This window comes from Heliangelus exortis, chromosome 12 (genome assembly GCF_036169615.1).
Source record: "Heliangelus exortis chromosome 12, bHelExo1.hap1, whole genome shotgun sequence".
Classification (NCBI taxonomy): Eukaryota; Metazoa; Chordata; class Aves; order Apodiformes; family Trochilidae; genus Heliangelus; species Heliangelus exortis.
In genome coordinates, this window is record NC_092433.1 from 8,492,523 (window position 1) to 8,512,696 (window position 20,174).

Here is a 20,174-nt window from a genome sequence, read left to right on the forward strand (position 1 = left end):
GGATCACAGGAAATCCTGGTGTGTCATTTCAACTTTTTTTTTTTAAATCTCAAAATGGTTCTCAAGCACTTCCTAAAATGTCCATTAGGAGGATCATAGAAAACTATTTTCCAGGAGACAACCTGCATTCTGTTCAAGTAAAAACAATCAACCAAACCAAACCCTTAAGCTATCCACTATAATAAGATAGAGGAACAACCACAGACAGGATGTGCACATGCTTTAGCATGCCTCATTGTAACACTAAAAGAGCATTTTTTCACTTTGTGACAGTATAAAAGTCAAAAAGTCTGCAGGTCAAGTTGTTGATTCATTTGAACAGAAATTGCACTGGCAGCATATGCTGTTATTTCATATTTTTAACACCGTTTTCTGCATAGCTGAAACCAACCATTTCATTTTCTCCCTTCTGGAGAAGATGGAAGCATACAGGTGTATGGATTTCAACTATGAATTTTTACTGGTTTTGCCTGAAGATCAACTCAACCTGAATCATCATAGTTAGTCTGTTTGTCTTCCCATTCAAAGAGGAAGGCCTTTTGAAGAAAAGAGTGGAAAAGATGAAGAATTAATAAACAAATAATAACCTGTAAACACTGTAATATCCTGCCTCTTTGGGGAAACTCCTAACATTTTACTAGTTTATTTTTTCATCAATGAACAGCCTTAAATTTCCTACCTTTCAACTGTATTCCATAAAAGAATGCAAAAGTTAAACAAGATGATATATGCAATCCTAAAAGTGTTACACCCCTGTAATGAGGTGTTGGGGATTAGACATGTCATGGGGTAAGAACTGTAAAGGAATGATGTCATCTTTCTAATTTGGTGCTGCAATATAAATAAACCATTTCTAATGTTTCTTCCTTTTGGATGCCAGATTGCAGTAAAACGTGCACAAAGAAATGTTAATGCTGTAGTGGGCTTCCTCTAGTGTTCTAGTAACAAAGTACATAAGAAATGTGAAACAAGAATTTCTTTTAAACTCAAGTGATCATCAAACCATCCATGCTCTTATATGACTCGTGATTGTCACTAGCTTCTTAAAATGATGCTAAATATTTTGAAAAATATTCTTTTTGGTTTTATTTGCAAGCTCTTCACAATGATAACTAACATGCTTTTGAGGTTCTGTTTGCCTTTTCTTTAGCCAGTCTGAGTCTTAACTGAGTGTTATACTTCCACACTGAACTGTATTTTCCAGGAATGTTTAACTTTGTCTAAAGAAGTAGAAAACATGTGACATTATTTCTGTTTACTTCCCTTGCTATCTTTTGATCTTTACTAGGCTTTGAAACGCCAGGTATATTTTCATTTGAGTAAGCTATTAGTTAACCACATCAGAATTAATTCAGGATCCCAGGGTTTCACACTGCTACACTTCCACACAAACATACAGAAAGGTCTATACAATTTAGGATGCTAGTTTAGCAGACAGACAGTAAATCCCTGTGTTCTGGGTCCCATATCAACACATTAGACACTGCTTCTGTACTGACTGCAAGGGAAAAATATCACCTACTGACTTGCCAATGCCATCATTTCCTGCAACATGTTTAGCATACCTGAAAATTTCCTGTTCAAGAGCATTCAAGACCTTTTCTTATATTACTTTTGAAAGCACAAGATATTATCCCATTACTTTCCTGGATGGTTGGGAAATTTGGTCTTGAAATGTACAATCCATGAAAATTAGAGTGATGGTTTTACATGCACCGAAGCTGTGCTAGATCTGATTTCCATCATTTACTCTTCACAAGTTATTCCATATCTGAAATACTCGTATTATATAGTTTGAAATATTTTCACATTTTCCAATCAGTACTGCTATTATTGATACAGCATGCCTGAAAATGGGGTATCTCAAAATTTACATACCACAGCCCTGACAACAACATCATCATACCAACATTTCTTCTTGAAATTGCCTGGCAAATATCAAGCCCACAACCAGGAAGGAGACATTTTTAATTAGGATTTACATTAGGAAAGAAACAAATATTAACTTGTAAAATGTTACTATTAATTAATGCATCTCCTATGGACCATGTATAGCCTGATTAGTTTTAGGTTAAACCATTTCCTCAGATTTTTTTGCTTTAAATTATTGGCTACAGTCAATAAATACTGCATCCATTATGGAATAAAGGAATGGGAGAGGAATCAAAAGCAGATTAAATCTTCATGCACAGGTATATTAACCCTTAGGGATTGAAACAGTTGTCTTTGATCATTCAATATCACTATTTGCTAAGCTGTTAAGGTCATGAATGGTATGTGTTATTGAATTTTTAAACCACTTAACAAAGAATTTATGATCTAGCACTGTAAGAAAACTGTCAGATATTTCTTGTCCTCCTAAAATTCTGCTGAGTTTAACTAAGGATCTACTGAAGTGAAATGAAAGTCTTTGATTGACTGGTAACAGACTAAATAGCTTAACAGCAATCTGTAACTGTAAAACTATAATATTAAAACTGTCTTTTAAAAAATATTTTAGCAAGGTGGCAGTCAGGAACTATGCTTTGATCTGTCATCTGGATCACGTTATCAACAAAACTCTCATGAATGAGGTTCAAATGAGGAAAAATAGTATGATTTGTCACTCTGGGACATAAGTATAACAACATTCAATAGCTATTACTTTCCTTTGGATTTTCTTAGTCTCTGTCCACTAAATGAAATTTGAAACAAATCTAGAATGTGCACATTCAAGAGAGTAGGATTTTTTTCCCTATGTAATATGGAAGGGAGACAGATATAAGGCCTATAACCAGCCCTGGAGATACCCTGTGGTCTAATTACTAAAGCATGGAGTTGAAAACCTAGAGACCTGCATTCCAGCTTTGATTCTACAATGGCCTCTTCTCTTTAATGACATAGAACCTCTATTTCTTGCAATACCACTACTTGAAAATAAGTATGCTAACATTTCCACAGTTTTTTTTTATTTTTGTCTAGCAGATGTTTAGTACCAGTCTTCCTAATATATTATTTGAGCTTTTCTTTCCTATGTCTACAATTATAGAAAACACAAATGAAGTCTTTTATAAACTTTGAAATCCAGAAAGTGAGGATCTAAAAAAGTGTGTGCTTAAGATCATATAGTTCACCAAGTTTATCCAGAGGCTGCATAATATTAATGGAATTAACCTGGATTTAATGAAATCATGTGCAACTGCAGTTGATTTCCTGTATGAATCCAGTGCTTCAGGACTGAATTCTATTACCTGAAGGTTAACAATGTTTGCTAACTAAGGCAGCTCTGTACTTTCTCAAAATAAAATCAGGTTTCATGTCATGACAATATTCTTACACATTCTTTGTAACCTGTTATCATCTGAAAACAAGAATTTGTCATCATTTCCACTGCTGCACAACACAAAAGTTGCTAACTGACACAGAATGCAATTTATAGTTGATTTGTTACTTGGTAAGTTGCAGCTAATTAAATATTACTGTATTTGGCCATAAATGTCCTTAAAGTTCACCAAATTACATTTATCACTCGCAGTCTGTTAAAGGACTACAACAGTTTGCATGAAATGAAAACTTCACAATAATGGCATATTTTGCTTCATTTAAAAATTACAAAATATACCATAATGTAGCCTGTTCCACTTGTATGGCAGAGACAGAAAGTCTTGAAAGTAGCCACATGGAATGCTGTGTTTCTAATAACACTTATCATGACTTCTAAGACTAAAGAACTCATCACAGGCTAAAAAGAAAATTAAAATTAAATGCCATGTAAAGCCCATGGGGTATTTTTTGGTTTTGGGGTTTTTTTTTTAATTCTTCAGCAAGTTTGCATTTATTTCAGTTCTGTTGTCTGATCATCATCAAATATTTTCCAAAGATCAAAAACAACAAGTTCAAGTTCCAGCTCTGGAGCCCCTAAAAAACTTGTTCAACTTCACTGTCATTTAGTTCCACCCTCCCAGAGCATCTCAAGCTTACCAGAGATCCATGCATCCTGCCTAAGTACTTTGATAATAATCTGAACAGTTAGATTAAGCTGCCATCTACAAAGGAGATTCAGGAAAGATTTCATTGCAATTTTTCAGGTGAAACTTCTTTTGCTTCAACTTACTGATATACTTTGAGATTTTTGAGCACTGGTTCACTAATTAACTGGCTGAAGCAAAAGAGATCATTCCAGGGCTATTATTGTTAAAAAATTTAATCATGAGACTGATCTCAAGTTTTTAAATGGAATCACAGTTCTTTAATGAACACATTTTGTGGCAGAATGTGTGCCTGCCAATGGCAGAGGGGCTTGAACTTCAAGGTCTCTTCTAACCCAAACAATTCTATGATTAAATGAGACAAATTATATCCACCAACAATGGTTTGGACAGAAGTATTTGTGTCATTTTTTCATAAGCTGAAGAATCTGATAATTGTCTATTGTTTAATAGAACCTTTTGCCAATACTAGAGCTGCATGGAAAAAGTGGATTTCAGTATTCTTCTAAATACTTTAATCTACTTCAAAGTATTCCAGAACTTGTATTACACTATGCCAGTTAATAATTACTTTATTACTTTAGGCTACTTTTAACAGCACAATACTGGGAATATAATGTTAATGATTTTCAAAAGAAAGTATAGTCTTGCCTTCAAAGGTTAGAAATATCTGATAATATTCAATTCAGGTTTTTTTGCTGCTTATGCAGTGAGGTTTTAGACATCAAGAAAATTACAATAGAAAAAAACCCCTCTAAATTATGAAGACTAAGGTTTTGCAAGTGTTACCCAACAACCAGAAGATAAGAAAACATTGCAGCATGGTAACTAACCAGGATCTCCAGATGCTCAGTATCTATCACAGTCATAACCCTGTGGGTGTTGGAATGCATCACTATGGAGGAGAGTTATGTTTTACTGAGTGCTTTAATTAGGCTTTTTCTTTTTATAACATCTCTGTTATTTAATCTATTCTTACATTCTCACTCTTAAATGTATTTTAACATGGTGTTTGTTGCTTTGTTTCCCACCCCCCCGAAGAAGACAATTTTTCCCTGTTAAAATTCCAAGTGAGCTAATAAGCAAGTTTTTCTTTCCTGTTATAGAGTATGACTTGTCTTGGAAAGTGTGAGAGATAGGATGTATGCAGGCTAAAAGTGTACTTGATAGTTTATTGAAGGAAAGTTTGACTACTAGTTATTTAACTTTTTTACCTCATTAAGGATATAACTATTGTATATGAAGTAAAAAACACAGTAAAGTTTTAAGCTAGAAACCACATCTTTTCTTTTTCCCATCTATATCTAGTTATATATTAGTCTTAATTCATATCATGTTTTACATTAAAACCTTACAATTCCTAGAATTTGTAATATGCATGTAAACCAGAACACTTGTTCTTAAGGCCCTGTCTGCCCTCCCTGTTTCACAGGACAGAGAACAGGGACTAGAAATAGTACTGAGTATTTTCCAAGTTTCCATGCAATCCAACCTTCCTCCCAGGTGAAATACAAAAGCAATTGCTGGTCAGATTAGATACTACTCCTATGCAGCAATGAAAAGCAGCTTCTGGTGTAGATCTCCTCAGACACCTGGACCTGATAATTTAGTGTTGGACATGAGCATGAAAGTTTTTTCAAATACTTCAGCTTTTTCTTAATTTGAATACTACTTACCTGGTATTAACAACCAGTACACCTGCTGCTTTGCAAGTTTACAAAGTATGACTGATTTATACTGAAAGAAGTAAGAGCTCACAGTAAGTCTCCCTCTTTGGGAGCAGAAGGATGAGAGTCTTAAACACACACCAGCTGGGATGTTTGACACTTGGCAGACTGAGACAGGCAGCATTTCCAAGTGCCAAATAGACACTTATCTGAAGTACTAAGGCCAAATTTCAACTTCCTTGACACTTGTGATTGAGCAAAGTTATGTTGATTTGAACGTGGTCTATCTGACTTTTTAGTTGTGGTTTCTGCATTAAAAGTCTGTGGTTTTGAAGTCTTTTTTTAAGTTCTGTGAATTAAAAGTATGGCTTGAAGCACAGGAAATATCTTGTAACAATACAGGGTACTCAGTAATGTATAGACTAAAGTCATGTTAAAATTATTTGAGTCTTGCTACAAAACTTCATAATTACATAGAAATATGTAAGAGCACAGACACAAAGAAATGAGTTAAAAAGCATAATCAAAGCTCTGAAACAGTAGCTGCCTGAGGACATCTCAGGCCAGGTCCTTGTAAATGCAGACAAGTATGGAAAGAAGGTAAGCTTTTCTGGGCTTTTTTTTTTTTTTTTTCCTTACAACAGGAAATAACTCATTAAAAAGATATTTCTCCATAAGAAGTATTTAAACCAGACATGAATGAGAAGCTTCAGTTATATAGACAAGATATTTGAAACTAGAAATCTGTAATTAGTAGCACTGATTGTCTTTCAGCATCTTTACTATCTGAATAGATACTTTCAGCTGTAATTTCTGCAATTTCATTACCCAGCCTAGCTCTCTCATTTGTATCATATACAAAATATACCCTAGATTGAAATTGCTACATTTCTTTTACTGTATGCATATTAAAAATTGATAAATAAAAATTTCAACACATGGATGGCACATCAGAAGATGAACAAAAAGGGAGAGATCACAACACTGTCCTGATATGCTTGGTTGAGACACCTTACCTAGAAATAAGGTTTTCTTTGGCATTATATTGTAGATATGCTTTTATTGACTATCACAACAGCAGAAAAATTTGACACAAAAATTGTTGCAATTTTTTTTAATAACTGGCTTCTTAGCACTGTACTTAAGATCAAGTATAAACTATATTTAGATTTATTATCATAGGGTACTTTGCAATAGAACTTACAGACTTGTTTTAAAAATGCCCTATAGAGAAAAAAGCCTAAACAGCTTTTTGGCTCGGTTCACTCATTTATACAATGGAGATATTATATTAATATCTATAAATTATAAATTTATAAATGTTTTTAATATATATAATTTACAAAGTTATGAAATTATTAATTAGTTTTTATATTAATGGAGATATTACTCTTACCTGAGATACCTAATACCCATTTTCACCTATAGAACCAGACAGATCAAAAATGACAAAAGTTCCAGTGTTACTATATTCATTATTTTATATTTGCATTACTTATTTTTTCTTTTTCCAGATTTAGTGGAGTTCAAATGTTATTCTGAACTAAGTGCATTACAACAGCTGAATCTATTGAGAGGTTTAATATAAGTTCACAATGTGAAAAGGATGCCATCAGACATACTGTTAAAAAGGGTGACATCAGACATGGCCATGCTTAAGATACGATAGAAATTATTCAAGAATGAAAAACTCTGAACAGGGAAGAAGCAGAAACAGATTCTAAAGCAGATCACCAACTACAAACAACTACAAAGCAGGTAAGGACTTATGGACCAGGTTTTTTTGCCTTCAGTGTCTGACTGCTGTAGGCTACAAAGAAAAAAATTCCCTCCTCATTACAAGATGTTTATGTAAAAATACCATCTGAAAGAACTTGGACTCCTGAGAGCATTAGAAGGATGTCATACCCAGCTATGACTTGGGTCCTTCAACTTTTGTAATAAAAATTGTCAAATCTTAGTGACAATATGTAAAAAGCATTGTGTGAGCACTGCCAACATTTCCAGTATTTTTCCAAGACAGACCATTTCTTCTGAATTAATTAATTTGATCAGGCAAAGACTATTATCTACCATCAAATTTCTCTTTCTTCCCTTGTGCCATATGGAACTTGCTGCATTAAGCTATAGGGAGAAGTTCCCACTCTGCTGTTTCACCCCTACATTGATCTGTCTGCACTGAATTTACACCTAAACTTCTTGCACTTGGCAAAATTAAGAATTACAGATTAAGATTCAAAAATACAGATTCAACATTCAGATTACAAACTAAGAGAACAAAGCCCAGTGTTAAGACATGCAGAAATATTGCCTTAGGATATTTCTTCTTGTTAGAAATGTATAAATGACAAGGCTTTTTTAGTTAGTAAATTTAAAGCCATTGTACCTATGTGCTGCTTGTGTTAACATCAATGAGATCTGAACAGACACCTAATATCAGACATTAATAGCCCTTTTGCTGCACTGCATGAGAATTTTTAAGGAAAAAACCAACAACTGGATTTTATTCATATGAGCTCAATATATAAAGCTGTTAGAACATTTATTCTTACCTGTCCAAAATAAAGAGCTTGTGTAGCGTAACTGTAAAAAAACAAAACAAACTCCTAAAACATAAGGGTCTCAAATTATTTCTTTGCTGAAAGTTAGGTGCTTAAAGCTTGAGCAAGAGCAATATTATGAGGAACAGTAAATGTATAAATAGAAGAGGAAGAAAAATACCAGAGTGGTGAAATTTGTCTGTATCATGTGAATGGCTTCATAACATGGATTCTATTTACTGTGCAGTAACAATTAGACTCAACAGTACCATAAATTTCTCTCTGAAGCAGATCTGTTTAAATACTACTAATTTTAGTAATAATAACTCTATTCTATGCTCCTATAATATTGCTACCTCTGAAATTCAAGGAAATACAAGACAGTAACATAGTCTGGCAACATTAGAAACAGAAGCACTAGTGATCAGGAAGAAACAACACCAGGACAGTGCTACTTATGGCAAGTGACAAGTCTACAGGCAGAGTAAGAAAGCAGTGCAAGGCTTTTTTGTTCCCAAATTTGTTAAACATTAGAGGGTTTAAATGCAATAATGCACAGATGCACAGTGCTGCAATAAAATGTTTTGGGCTCCCAGAATAATCCAATCACAACTTCTAATCCTATTCTTTTTCTCATACAGTAAATATAAACATTTTCAGTATCATAAAATACACAATACAATATAGCTGAATTAATGAGCAGGGAAAATAGAATTTTAATTTTGATTTTCCTTTTGTTATTCTTGTTATATTCTATTTGTTATTCTTGTTATATTCTATTCTTTATTCTGTCACCACCTTAATATCTCATTAGCAATATTTCTGATGTACTTAACTGGAACAGTGTATGTAATGCAACACAGTGCTTTCAATTCCATTTTATTCCTTTGCTGGTGAAAGAGTTATGTGAAATATTTTCATGTTAATTACTTAAAGTACTTCTATGTACTGCATGCAGGAGAAAACACTGCTAATGGTTATTTTGCTGAGAAGCTGTGGTTACATAGATTTTTTAATTCCTTGATTGCTTGACACTCGTTTTGTTTCATTAGCAGTATGTTTATGTGATGAAATATAGAGTAGTGAACTAATAGACTAGAGAAGACTGCCAAACACCAGCTTTGCCTCTGGCCAGAGTGTTCTGTACACCTGCAGTCTTGAAAACACTGGAAAGGTTTCTAATTTCATGTTTTGAGAAGAAAAATAAAATGGTCTCAAGGAGTTAGGAGTCCTTGCATTTAGGCCAACTCCACTTACATTTTTGGCTCTATATCCCAAGCGTGAAAAGAGGCAACTGGGAAATTTTCTAGTAGTATCCAAGTTCAGAATGAATCAGTAACATAGCAGCGTCTTCTGCTCTTACCAGAATCTCTTGAGATGTGCTAAAAAAAGGACTTCAAGCTAATTATTTCATGGATTGCATCCCTATACAAATTTCTCTAAAAATAGCTGTCTCAGAATTCTCAAAAGGAATCTTGGCCAGGGTGACTATAAATATTATGTAATCGTTCAGTAAAGCCTTTGTGGTAATCTAGGATAAAACTGTATTTCTGAAAGGTTTTTTAACCCCTTTACAAAGTTTTATGGTTCTCAAAATATAGGATTTTTGTATGAATCAATACCATTTCAGTGCTTCTATTTTTCTGGGAGTGTATTTCTATGCTTCCTATTTATTTAAACCATAAATATTTAACTGAAAAATTGCAGCATCTAAATTGTATTTAAATCATAACAACTAAATATGCTCGTGCCTTATGGGAAGGTGTTTGCAACACAAAGGTCATTATTATTACTACTAATTTTACAGGTGGGTGCACTGTGATACAAATAATTTTCCTAGATCATGAAAATATGTGATAAAACTGTAAAAATAAGCCAGCACTTGAGATAATCCCAACCCTTCTCTTCCAGTTTAGAAATAACAGGAATTTTACATAATATCACACAGTCACAATCCATAAAAAGACTGCTTGACTCATTCACATAAATAATATTTTGGTCCTTAATAAATGTACAGCTGTAGCTTCATATTTTAAATAAATCACATATGTTCCCATTGCCTTACAAAGGCAGTATATTTAACTTCTTTAAGACACTCCTTTTTCAGAATGAAGAACTGTGATGGTCTTGGGAGTTTATAATCTGTTTCATGTTCAAAAAGGCCAGAAAAATTAGAACAGGAAAACTGGAGAAAGGCATGCAACTGCACACTTGGCATGAGGAGAATTATTTAATTCATTAACTCTTTAAAAGAGAAAATCCCGGAAATTTGCAATTGAAATGTTTTAAACTTTCTGGTTTTATTCTGTTTTAGTTTAGATTGCTATTGGGACATTCTTTGTCAGTCTGCAGGCACTCTTGAGCAATGGAAATGAGTACATTTGTCAGTGTGCAAAACAGTTATTAAAACTAATTGAACAGTTAATGAGAAAAGCATGCAGGTGTCGTTTTGATGTTGGGGGAAGGGGGAAGCTGCATTTGTGAAGTAAATACTTTGCCTCCAAACTGAACAATAACTGACATCACTGTTGTAAGACAAACCACATGAAAAATAAAAGACACTAAATAAGTTTATTATATGGATACACTCTTTATGTCTAAGGAGGCAGGATACCCTATTTGTTTAATCTTTGCCAGAATAGTGCCTGTGAGATAATAGCCTGTTACTCCTTCACATTGAAAAGATCTTAATTTTCTTTTCATGGTATTTTACATGCTCATTCCCTGTGGCACAATGTTAATATTCTTCTTAAGCAACCCCGAGGAAGTTTATGGGGTGCAAAGGAGCTTCCAGTTGAACTACAAAATAAATCAGGATGCTTCAGGAGTCCAGCAGAGTGATTAGAAAAGTTTTTCACAGTGTAAGTCTGTGGTAAAAGCAGCTGCATTTGTATTTAGGCAATTCCATTTCAATGCAAGTCTGCAATACATTACAGCACAGTGATAGAATCTATTAATCTGGCCTTACTCCAATAACAATAATATTCTATGAGTAACCTCAATACTTCAGGTTACTCCATGGAGTTTAACAGAACTGACCTCCCGAGCCTTTAAGACATCTACATGCTGTACCCTATCTCTTTAAATATGAAGCAAGCTTTGGATACCCACAATGACCTATCATGACAGGAGCCACCAAAGCTCTTGTACAGCACTCTGAACAGAAGCAGACAAATTTGCAACCATTTTGATGATTCCGACTAGGTAATTGCCTATAAATGTTACAAAGTATATCCATTAAAACTCCATAAGCCCTTCCCTTAAATGGTGGCCCTCAGTGGCCTCATCAGAGTTAGTTGAAAAAGCAAGAGTTGGCTCTCTCCTGCTCAAGGAAACATGAAGGAAAAGCATTCACATGTTTTGTGTGAAAAAAATAATTCTGACGCCAGGAAATATACTTTCACCAATATAATTTTCCAGAGGCAGACAATAAGTAGATATTTCATGAATTCACACACATACCTCTACTCTCTCAAGAAACAGCCTTTGTAGCTCTGTCTCAAAAAAGCCCTTTCTACCTACTTTTTCCTATCAGCAGAGGACTTTCTAAGCTACAGTAACTCCACCTAGGACACTGAAGCCATCATTTCAATAGAATTAGCAAACCATCAAGCATCCTAGGCTTGGAGTAAAGTGTGCTTTTTTTCAGGTATTATCCATTGCAATGATCCATAGTACAGCAGGATTTGAAATAGCTACAAAGGCAGAGCTGGAATTTATCAACCACATATTCTAGAATACCACTCAAAAGAGACAGCAGCAGACAGAGACAGAAGCAGAAAGAGAGCCTTGGAAGGTTCTGAGATAGAAACTCCCCAAACTGCAAAGAAAAGAAAAAAATCAAATCAAACTGTCAGATACATGGTGCAATACAAGTGTTGAAGTTTCAAACCAGCTTATTTAGGCCATAGAGATCCACCTGTATGTAAAGGTCATACAATAAAACTTAATTAAAATGCTACTTTCTACTTCAGACTGTAAAGCTCCTGCTCACTCAAGGTCAATTTCAAATTTACTTCTTTACTAAAATGACAAGTCTTAGAAAAACAAGATGTTATTGGAAAACATACAGGATACAAGGGATATCAGGAGATCAGATGCAATAAGAAGCTCAACTGCAGCATCACCAGATGAATTCTAGATCATCTCTAGAATCTCTAGGGGCTGTTTCTATATGAGATTTGCTGACATCTACAACAGGACATGTAGATTTTCGGGCAAGGTGAAATTATGTTCATGCAAATTTCTAACTTCAGATACAGCTCTGAAACAATGACAAATTATTTCCCTATAGTTTTTCTACTTGATTGAAGACATAAGCTGTATTAACTGCTGCTTTCAATTACAACATCTGCCTGTCCATTTTCCAGGTCTAACACAATGGCAAAATAAAAGTCTGGTTCCAAGAACACTTCTCAGAAAAAAATTTGGACAACACTGGAAGTAGAGCAGGAATTATTAAAGGAAAACAGAAAAATAAGTGGAGTAAACCAACTTCTTTTGAAATGCAGTAGAAAATATTTTTACATTTAATGAAGAAACGTAAAATTGAGGTACCTGTAATAGGAGGGATTTTGTAGCAACATAGGACAGACATAACTGTATTTTTCATTTTCAGGAGATGCAATATTTGATGTACAAATTAAGAAGGGCACTTCCTCTATGATGTAAATATATCAGAATAAATGAACTGCAGATGCTGAAGGAGAAAAGAGGAGTTTGTTTCCAGCACATTTACTTCTATCATCTGAGGCCTTTTTGTGGAATATGGAAAGCTTATTCTTACTCATGCTCTGCTAATAAGATTTCCAGCTCCAGAGCTTCAGATGCAGCTTTCCCATCACTTACAGAAAGAGCCTTTGTGAGGAGCAACATGGAAAAAAGCAACATAAAAAGAAACTCCTGGGATTCTTTAAGGTCTGCATTTCTCATCCTTTGCTCTGCTGCCTTGATAATTTCTCAGCCTCCTGTAGCCATGAACAGAATGCTTCTTACTTGATTGGATAGGTAGATGCATCCAAAAGCCATTTGGTATTGTGGATACACATGAAGGGAATACAGATTTTTGTCATTGCCCATCATGTTATTTTGCCTGTCCAAGCAAAGATTGCTCCTACAGAATATTGAACAGAAGTGAATTTGGGGGCCTAATGTTTAGCTTTATCTAGTGAGACATCTTCTAATATTTATCATTATCTCTCCTTTCGTCATCACATTAAGTTGGAGAAGCTGGGCTTTTTTCTTCTTTTTACTTACAGCAGTGTGGCAGCTGTGAAAATGGGGATGGGACAAAGAAAGGCATATGAAAAAAAAATTGATACTGTATCTGATTTTTCACTAGATTCTAGGAACAGGAACAGGGTGGATATATCACACAGTGTGGATTCAGTCACTTCCCCTCTGCTGCCCAGCAAAGGCATAGCAGGGAAGAGTAACACCAGCAAGCCTTGTGTTGGATGAACATGGGAAAACTTTGGGGCTGACAATGGCTCTCCCAAGGACATTGAAGAAGTAAGAATGACCTTTACAGCTTCTATCAAAAGACAATTCTTAAGTGTAATAAAGAGGTGACCTAGTTAAACCACATTCCTGTTCTTGGTATCTTTCTTTGTGGTGTCTGAGATAACACAGAGTATTTTGGCATCAATTTAATCCAGTTCAATAGCTTTTCTGAAGATCTTTATCACTATAAATAATGGAGGTATTTGAAGTATTTGGTTAAATTTCTAACTGAGTCATCCAAACCAATGCCTTTCTAGCAGTCCTATTTTGCTGTTCCTTCACTCATTCTGAAGAAAGGTATGAATGTTTTAAACACTTTTCAACAATAGTGAAAAGGGAAAAAAACCAACAAAAAAGCCCACAAACCACCAAAAAAACAAACCCACAATTAAAAGAACCCACATCTATAGTGAACATGTCACAAAAATTTCTGTGACAGGTATTATGGAAGATGGCAAAGTAGTCTATTCATTTAATCTTCAGTAATAAAAAATAGAGGTGAAAAAAGAAGATAGCTAAAAGAGAAAATAACTGTCTTCACTTTTCCAAAGAAAATCAGAACAAAATTTCCTAAAATTATTTGGGATGTAACATTATCTGCTCCAATGTAGCACAGTGGGATGAAATACTAAAAAGCATAAAGCACATCTGCCTATTTAGCACATAAAATTTAGGTGAAATGTCTCCTGGCCAGCTGACTGACCTGAGACATGAGTGCATCATGGCTAGCACACAGGCATTTGGCTGGAATGTCTGCAATGAGATCAGCATCTCATGTGGATGGTGCTCTGGTGCTGCTTCCTATTTTTAGAGATCTGTGGGAAAAAGCTAAAATTATTAGATGCATGGGGTCTATTGGAAACGTAGCAGAGCAGTAAGATTTTCCTTAACTTTCTGTTTCTGATTGCATGGAATTCTACAGAATGTAAAGCAGATTCTAAATAAAGACTTACAACACTGACCATGCAATCTGTCCTAAATTCTATCAACCTGACATTCTCATTCATAGAAGTGGCACACTGCCTAACAGCAGAGTGGTTACTTTGACCAGGCTATGAAGACCAGAATGATTTTTCTGATGGTATTCTCCTCCAGCAAAAAATCATGGGATTCAGTAATGTCACACAAAGGAAAACATCAGTAACAGTAGCTGCAGATGTGGTCTGAAAACATCTTTCCCTTTTTTTTTACCTATTCTGGAAGAGGGAAGGTGTTTAAGTACATGATACACAGCACAGGTCTTCAGTACCTAGGTTATTTGAACATCCTTAGTCCTCTTTCTAGAGTATTTCTTCTGGTTATGGCCATTACTGTCTTTTAAAAATCAGGGGGAGCAACTGCTGCACATTATGCAGATTTTTAAACATTTTAATTAGACGGAGAAGAGACCTACACACTGTTTCTGGTCCGTGTGCACTGTGTCTAGCACTGTTATTTTCCTCATTAATAAAGCAGAATGTAAATTTGCTTGTAATAAAATCTTGTTCTAGAATTTGTAGCTACATATTTTTTGCTAAAACCTCAAATGACATATAGTGTTGAAGACAGGATGATTTTCCTTCATTTGAGAATTGATTTTAAGGTTCATCATGATTTCCAGATAACCTGTCAGAAAACCTGAAACCTTCTGAAAACTCATTTCTTTTACAACAGATGAGCAAAATAACTGAACAGGAGAAGGTCAGAAAGATGGCAAGCAGCATCTACTCTCCTCTGTCTGAAATAATGAAGAAGGTTGGGAGCTGTATGAGGTAGGAAAACAGAAAGTGTATTGGCTGCATATAACATGAGCCAAGCAAACATGCAGCTAAATACTTAAACACAGAAAATCAATGCAGAAACACTGAATGTCTCCTACCTCTTGTAACTGCTGTCACATCACATCTGGCTTGAAGGGTTTTAAAATGAGGTTACAATACCACAAACAACAAAAATTGCCATGAAAGTATGAAAATTAATGTCTCCCCACCTGCTGCTTTAACTGATGCACTAGTCTGTCCTTTTCTCTTTTAAGAGCCATTACTTCCTCTTGAGTCTTCTTTTTCTTTGAAGCAGACAGTTCAAGCAAGGCAATGTTTGCATCTTTTTCACTAATGGCAGCGAGCAAAGCTTCCTGTCTGAAAAAAATTAAAACAAAAATGGTGATGTATTCATTGAAATAGAACATATATTACTATTCATACTACATGAGATGCTTCGTTTAACCACTGGGAGAACAATCAACTACCTTCTGAACAGTCTTTAAATAGCAAACACCTTCAGTCAAATTATGAAATAAACTGATTAGCCAAAATGTTCATTATAGACTTTTCATTATTTAACTATTTCCTGAAATATTTACCTCAGTTTATTTTACTACAATCTAAAATATTTCTGTTAAATGTTTTGCTTTCCAAAATATTTTGTATTCATGTTTTTAAATTCATTTTTTCAAACTCTAGAATGTCTTACAGTAAACTGTTGTGAATTATTCAAATTATACAGACTGAATAATAAAAAGCAAAATGATGCAAGATAAAGCATTTTTGCATTAACTTGGTATCCTATGTGACTTAGAAATTGCTGGACACTGTCTTCACATTTACTTAAATGCTTTCCTATGGATTTATTATTATTCACTGTGTCACCACAAAACTGCAGTTCCAGAAGGAAAATATATCATCAAGAAAAGAAGTTCCTTGATCTAATTGTTCACGAGGAATCTTTTCCTTTGGCAACTTGACCCCTCACTGAACATGAGCAAAGGGAAATTTACAGCACACAGAAGCACACAGCATTACAAGAAAGCTCGCATGGGCACATTGTAAATAGCTTGTGAGGACATACAACAACAAAGGTAATTTTATGAATTCTGATACTTTAAAATGCTCACATTGGCAAGCAGGTAATCTGCCTTTTATTTTCCTAAATAAAATAAATATATTCATCTGATGCAAGGCATTCAATGAAAGACTATGACTTATGAGCCAAGAAAAATGTTAAATATTAATATTTAATAGCTTTTAGAACAGAACATGTTATAGCCTATGCTTATTTTTCCAGAACAATATAAGATCAATCACTAAAAGTAAATCACTAAGTAATAAAGTAACCTTAGGTGCCAATTGCCAATAAATGTAAGAATATGAGAACATCATGAACTTCATACAGTCAAGGTGAGCTACAAGTTTGGAATTCTCATAGTCTTTTGCCCTGCCAGCAAAAAATGTTGAGAAAGCTATTTCATTTTTATTTCAAAGTTCCTAATGTATTAAGGTAAATATTTAAAGGACAATATTTCTGATTGAGTTGAAGAAAAACAACTCATTTATTTCACTCTCAAAGTTATGAGATGGATCAATTTTAGATAAACAATTGTATTTTATTCATACACTTAAGTAGTCTCATTTCTTATTATGTCTTCTTCATTCTAATCACAGTTAAATGATGTTTAAAAGAGGATGTCATAAGTCTCACAGTCTCAATTTACATGAAAGCTATTAATAAGTTAAAAATAACTGCTGTTTAAAAAAAACAAAACATATCCAGCGGTTGCACATCCAAAATGCTAACCTGAAATGAGATATAGGTATAAACTGTTTTTTATAACACAATGCATAAAGCTTGCTGTAGGGTAATTTTTAAAAGATTGTGTTTCTATGTGTTGTAGTCAAACACAGTATCAATTCCTTAACGTTTTCATTCAAATCTTAACTTTTTAATGTACTGAAATAGAAGAAAGCTGATTTGCTATTGTATTCAACAATTTCTTTCACCTTGCACAAAGAAGAGAATTTATGCACCATGAAAATCTAAATATGCATTCTTTTGAGTATCTGCCTAAAAGGGAAAGAAAAAATTAACACAATTTCTGATTTTTCTGCACAGTACCTTTGACATAATGTCTTTACTTCTCTGTTTTAGAAATTTGTCCTAACCCTAGAAGGTGGGGTTTTTTTCAGGCATGACAACATAAGCTTTTTGAGTAAAGCACTAGCTACTGGTATTCTCTAAGTTTAAAGCTAAAGAAACAACATATTGCATTAGTACAAAATAGACTCTTCTAAATTAAGTATGATTAGATTAGTTCCACTACTTATTTGATAACAGACTGTATTAAATTTACAAACTAAATCAGAAGTTTTAGCAATGTTCTAATACTTTGCAACAAGGAATAGTTTCCAATTTTTAATTTGCATCATGCAACTGTTTTCTTGCTATTTTGAACATCATTTAAAAAAAAATAAAAAAGGTTTCACAATGTTTCTCTGTTTTTCAGAATATGTAGGACAAAGGTTTGCCCTGTCTACAATTAACACCAGTGGGATTAAATCCTAACCTTTTATTCATAGTAACCACTGAAATCCTAATCTTTAATTCATAGTAATAATTGCTATGCAATAAACTTCAGTCTGGATTCTGAAAGCCAAAAACCACAAGATTTTGCAGACCCTAGCATGCTTTTTCTCATCTGACAGTGTTGAAGGATTATGAGAGCCAACTAGAAGTTATGAGACCGTTTTTGCAAGGGAAAGCTAACAAAATCTTTGTTCTCTATTGTCTTGTGGCTCACAGGATTCAGTATATCACTTCTACTATCTTGGGAAAATACTTGGGAAAATCCGTAACCAAACACTTAATTCAGGAAATATTGATTCATAACAAACACCTCCAGGTACACAGTCATGTGAAATAGCTGCTGTCATAAAACTCTGGAAGTCCTCCACTGAGACACTTTAAGAGTTGAATGAAACCCACAGCGCACACACAAGTTTGAACGGGCCCCTCAGAATGATTGTCAATATTTTATTTTTTTTTATTTTATCTTTATAGTGAATGTAAGTGGTGTTGGGAGGCATTAAATCTACAAATACTAAGAGACAACTGCACCAAGATATAAGAATGGGGGTTTCTACTGAAGTCTTTCCACAGCAGAGTGGAATGATGAAAACACCTACACAGGCGGTCAGCTGAGTTCCAGCTCAGACTGCCAGTACTCTGGAAGCCACCTGAATGGGAGTCAGCTTCAGGTTAAAAAGCTGTGAAGCCTCATTTAGCTGAGAGACAGGGTGCTGGAGCTTGGGCATAGTGCCACACAACAGCTGATGGCTTCCTGACTGGAAGTGGCTCAAATACAGCTTCCTTAAGTGTGGGCAGAGCAAGCTGTCTGCACCTGTCTGCACAGACACAGTGCTGGAGTGTGTCAGCATATTATCTGTGTCTGTTATCATGGATAATCTGAACAGTTATAACCTCAAGTATATAATCCAGTGGCATTTAACCAGGCATTTGGGTTAACAAGATGTATATTCTAACAAATGATATGTGTTGGTTGCTTACATCCTTAGTAAACAGAGGGAAGACAGAGAGAGCCAGCAGTGTTAGTATTATTTTACAGAGTACAAAATAAAGGTGCAGATTTGAGAGAGTATCTAAAGAAACTGAAGTGACCTCCTTTGCTTCTACATGACCTAGCATACTTCCAGAGTTGTAATTCCTTCACTAACTCCCTAGGATACAGAGGTGGGAAAATACTTTGCCTGTGCTGGTGAAGCATCAGAAGTTAAGAGATCCAAGCCTTTACGAAGGAGGTTGTGGTGACAGAGCTAGAGCCCTACACTGTCACAGAACATTTGCTACACACCACACAGAGGTTTATCCACATCTGTGCAAGGTGCTCTGCTACACTGCCAGTATACTTCAGGTTTCCTATGACAGAATCAAACCTGTCTAACAGAAGCAATTTATTTTAGTTACCTAGTGACCATTTTTGCAGGAAACATTAGAAATCAGCCTATCTGACCACTGGGGAAAAGGCTAACGTGACAGCAAAACAGCTGGCAATGTCCATTTTCTCACCTACAAACATGAAATAAACTTCATTCAAAAATCTTAAACAGGTGGCAAGGCCTCTGTCTGAATCTCTCAGGTGAGTGATACTCTGCCACTGAAGCTAGAAACTGAAATTCATCACACATTTCTGTCCAAGGATTTTTGAAAATCTAGACCTGAACTCACACCAAGAATAACATACTATCTGATATATTCTCCAGCTAACGTGCTTAAGAGTGTAAGTGTAATTTATAATTCCTAACTATCTACTCTGTCAGGAAAAAAAAAGGGCTATCCAAATACAGTTCTATAGAGATGTTATCACTATCTGCAGCCAAAATGTCTCCTTATTGTTTAATAAATGATGGTAATAAAATACATTTTAAAATTATTTATTAGAGCACTGAAATAAATGACATTCTTTAGCAGTAATATTTATAAAAAGTAATCCCTTTTGCTATTAGTAGTTTTTCCTCTATTTTTTGGCAAACTAATCTGTTATACAAATAACAGGGTGATATTTTTAACACCAAGAAAAAAAATCACTGTAACTGTACACAGTAAAACCAGATAAACTCACATATTAATAAAATACATGTTAAATCTAACAGCATCTGCTCCACGTTGGTAATTATTCTGCACATTTTCCTTTGAAATACATAAAGTAATTCCTAGGATTTCCAGCC

At 34.6% G+C, this 20,174-nt stretch overlaps 1 protein-coding gene across 1 annotated transcript in view; it reads right to left on the reverse strand.

Annotated features, from left to right (window-relative positions):
- ERC2 (ELKS/RAB6-interacting/CAST family member 2) overlaps window positions 1–20,174 on the reverse strand; it is a 401,801-nt gene that overhangs the window by 122,956 nt on the left and 258,671 nt on the right. The window contains exon 14 of the mRNA XM_071755842.1: window positions 15,647–15,794. Within this exon, the coding sequence (XP_071611943.1) occupies window positions 15,647–15,794 (148 nt within the window). The remainder of the gene's footprint in view (window positions 1–15,646; window positions 15,795–20,174) is intronic.